General features: G+C 48.3%; 1 protein-coding gene across 1 annotated transcript; it reads left to right on the forward strand.

Annotated features, from left to right (window-relative positions):
• Nucleotides 1-868: 868 nt before the first annotated feature.
• Pmar_PMAR002510 (Monoglyceride lipase, putative) lies at nucleotides 869-2603 on the forward strand (the record flags this gene model as incomplete). The annotated part of the gene is made up of 9 exons (XM_002765208.1): nucleotides 869-907; nucleotides 965-1118; nucleotides 1164-1254; nucleotides 1563-1707; nucleotides 1755-1844; nucleotides 1895-2050; nucleotides 2114-2194; nucleotides 2247-2378; nucleotides 2502-2603. 9 exons carry the CDS (start codon nucleotides 869-871, stop codon nucleotides 2601-2603), a joined length of 990 nt encoding a protein of 329 aa, XP_002765254.1.
• Nucleotides 2604-2752: the final 149 nt, after the last annotated feature.

A 2752-nucleotide genomic window follows, 5' to 3' on the forward strand; every position in this document is an offset into this window, starting at 1 on the left:
CTTAGTTTCTTAAGTTCCTTACCGTCTTAAGGTAAGTAAGCAGTTAGTGAAAAAGGTCCTCCATAACTACTTTCTACCTCCCCTCACTTGATATACTGGCGGCCTGTGCTCCCGGTCCCACGGGATTGACCCTTCCTCCGACGGAACGCGTTCCGCATGATCGGTTATTTTTGATTGCATTCATTGGTATGCTCCTTCCTTGTTCGACCCGCATCATCTTCCTCTTCGCCAATATGTGCTGTGTGTTTCCATAAGATGTCGACGTGACCACTCCGAGTAACGCCGTTGAAGGCGTGGCAGAATTGCCAGTGGTAGAGGCCAAGGTTCATTCGACGGGCCTTGTCGTGGTCGGCAGATGGTTATCACTCAATGGTCGTTCGGGACGTATATCACCAATACGGGTAGTTGTCATTTTCTCATTGTTACACTCTCTTCTCCCACTTCGAGGGATGGAGGGGATTAACGGCTGTCCTCTATTGGAGAGCCTTCAGCTGCTTTCCCAGCTGAATTGTGACCCAACCAGGGACTATTCTGAGACATTTCGACGATCGAGTAGGTAAGTGTAACCCGGACCTTGGGTTTGGATTTACGCTGCTGTCGGAATGTACACGGATGAGTGATGTGAACTCACTCCAAGTCTGGGTACCACTATAACTGATAACAACAGCGTTGGAAGGTAGTGGTACCCGGAAGGAAGGGTACTCACAGGGAATTCAGTTCAGAGCGAGTTGCCGCTGGTGTGGTACATGAACATGGCTTCGACCGTCTCTAACATCAGCATCCTTGGTGGAGTTATTGGATTGGCCCGAGCAAGAGAAGAGTCGATTTCTGTTGGCGAAGTTGTTGTTCAGAGTTTCTTTTTTCTGCTATGTCGAATTTCATCACGCTGTCTCCTGATACCACTTGGGTGAGCATCCATTCCCCCTCATTTGTTGCATAGAGTGATATTGTCAATTCTCGTCAGTTCCTCGCGATTGTCGCATTGATGGGCGTCGCTGTATTGATGGAGAAGTTCTTGTATGACACGTTCTATAAGAAAATCGCCAATTACAAGACGGGGGAGATGAGGAGGAAGATCGTCCCTGCCGAGTTCAATACACATCCGCATGCCCTGCAAGGTAGCGCTTGATGAAGGGATCGAACCAGGGACCTTTGGGTTGTAGGTATATTGCCAGAGATAAGTCCCGCTTCACCATTCAAGGGCGATGCTGGGCTCTTCCCTTTGAAGTCTACTGGCGATAAGATCTTCTGGGAGTGAGTACTGATAGTGTGGGGAAATATGTACATGGTCAACTACATGTGTTGATGACAGTATGAAGACTCCGGGGAAATTTTGGGGAACTCTCATTGATTCCTTCTAGCCTAGTTCGGCTAGTTCGCATATATGCTTTTATAATCACCTTTGGAAACTCTTGAGCTCAGCTGCGGAAAGTAAACATACATTCCAACTCCAACACTGGTTTTACGGAGGCCTCCACCAACTATTCTTGTGACAATAGTCTTGGAAATTATAAAAGTTGAAATTAGCTCTTTATTTTTGGTAGCCTATGATTGTTGTTCAGGACTTTCGTACCGACTGACGTTGAGCATCCAAGAGGTGTAATTGTCTTTTGCCACGGATATGCGGACCATTCGGGATTCCATATGTTCAACGATGCGCGTATGTTCTGTGAGAGGGAGAAATACGCATGCGTGCTGTTCGATCAAGTAATACCATCTTTTCGTTACATCGTGCTTTGGAGTTGTTCCTTCAGGTCGGGTCGGGGCGTTCGGACGGTCTGCAGGCGTATATCGATGACTGGTTTAAATACTGTCAGCTCGCCAAGGAGTTCATCGATCAATTTGTACTCGCCGGGGATCGAACTCGGGACCTCGGTTGACCGTCTATGTGTAGGTTTTGGCAACTTTTGTACCATCGTTAGCGGAGCGAAGCTGTCATTTGCCATTTTATGGCTATGGCCACTCGATGGGAGGCGGGCTCGTTACTTCACTCGCTATTCTGCATCCTGAACTATTCGATGGGATTATCTTGCAGAGTCCCATGTTGAAGGTGATTTCGATGATACCGACATCGATCATCTGGGCGCGCGCTTTTGAAATCAGAGCCTGTCAGATACCGCAGGGTATGCATCCTTCTTGGGTAGTTGAACAGCTGCTACGTGTGGTAGCTAGAATCGCCCCGAAGGCTCCTATAGTAGGGAGGAGTTGTGGAAAAGTTGGTATGCACGCATGCGCATGTGTGCTAGGTACCTACGAAGAATCTGGGAGAGGTCATGTACCATCATAGAGATTCCATTCACTACGCTGCTAAATTCAACCGCTTGGTGTATCGCGGGAAGCCTCGTCTGAGCACAGCGCTATGCTTGCTCCAGGGACAGGTAGTAAATTGGAGGTACCGGGGATCGAACCGGGGACCTATTGTCAAGTTCTAGAAAATGGTATTTTTCTCCCGAACGATTATGTGATGGAGGGTGGATGCCAGAGACATTTCGTCTGGTCAGGATTTCGTGAGTGCGAATTTCAAGTCGGTGAAAACACCTTTTATTGTGTGCCACGGAGCGGCTGATGAGATCACGGATCCTCACGCGGATGTTGAGATGTAACCCGGGTGGTATCCAAGGTTGACTTGGGTTGGATTCAAATCATGTCCATTTGGTGCCACTCGTTGTAGGTACAACTTGTCACCAGCTCAACGCGAATCCAGAGTATGTCTCTATCCTGGTCTGAGGCATTTCATCACCGGCATGCAGGA

The sequence above is a fragment of the Perkinsus marinus genome (genome assembly GCF_000006405.1).
Source record: "Perkinsus marinus ATCC 50983 genomic scaffold scf_1104296975562, whole genome shotgun sequence".
NCBI lineage: Eukaryota > Perkinsozoa > Perkinsida > Perkinsidae > Perkinsus > Perkinsus marinus.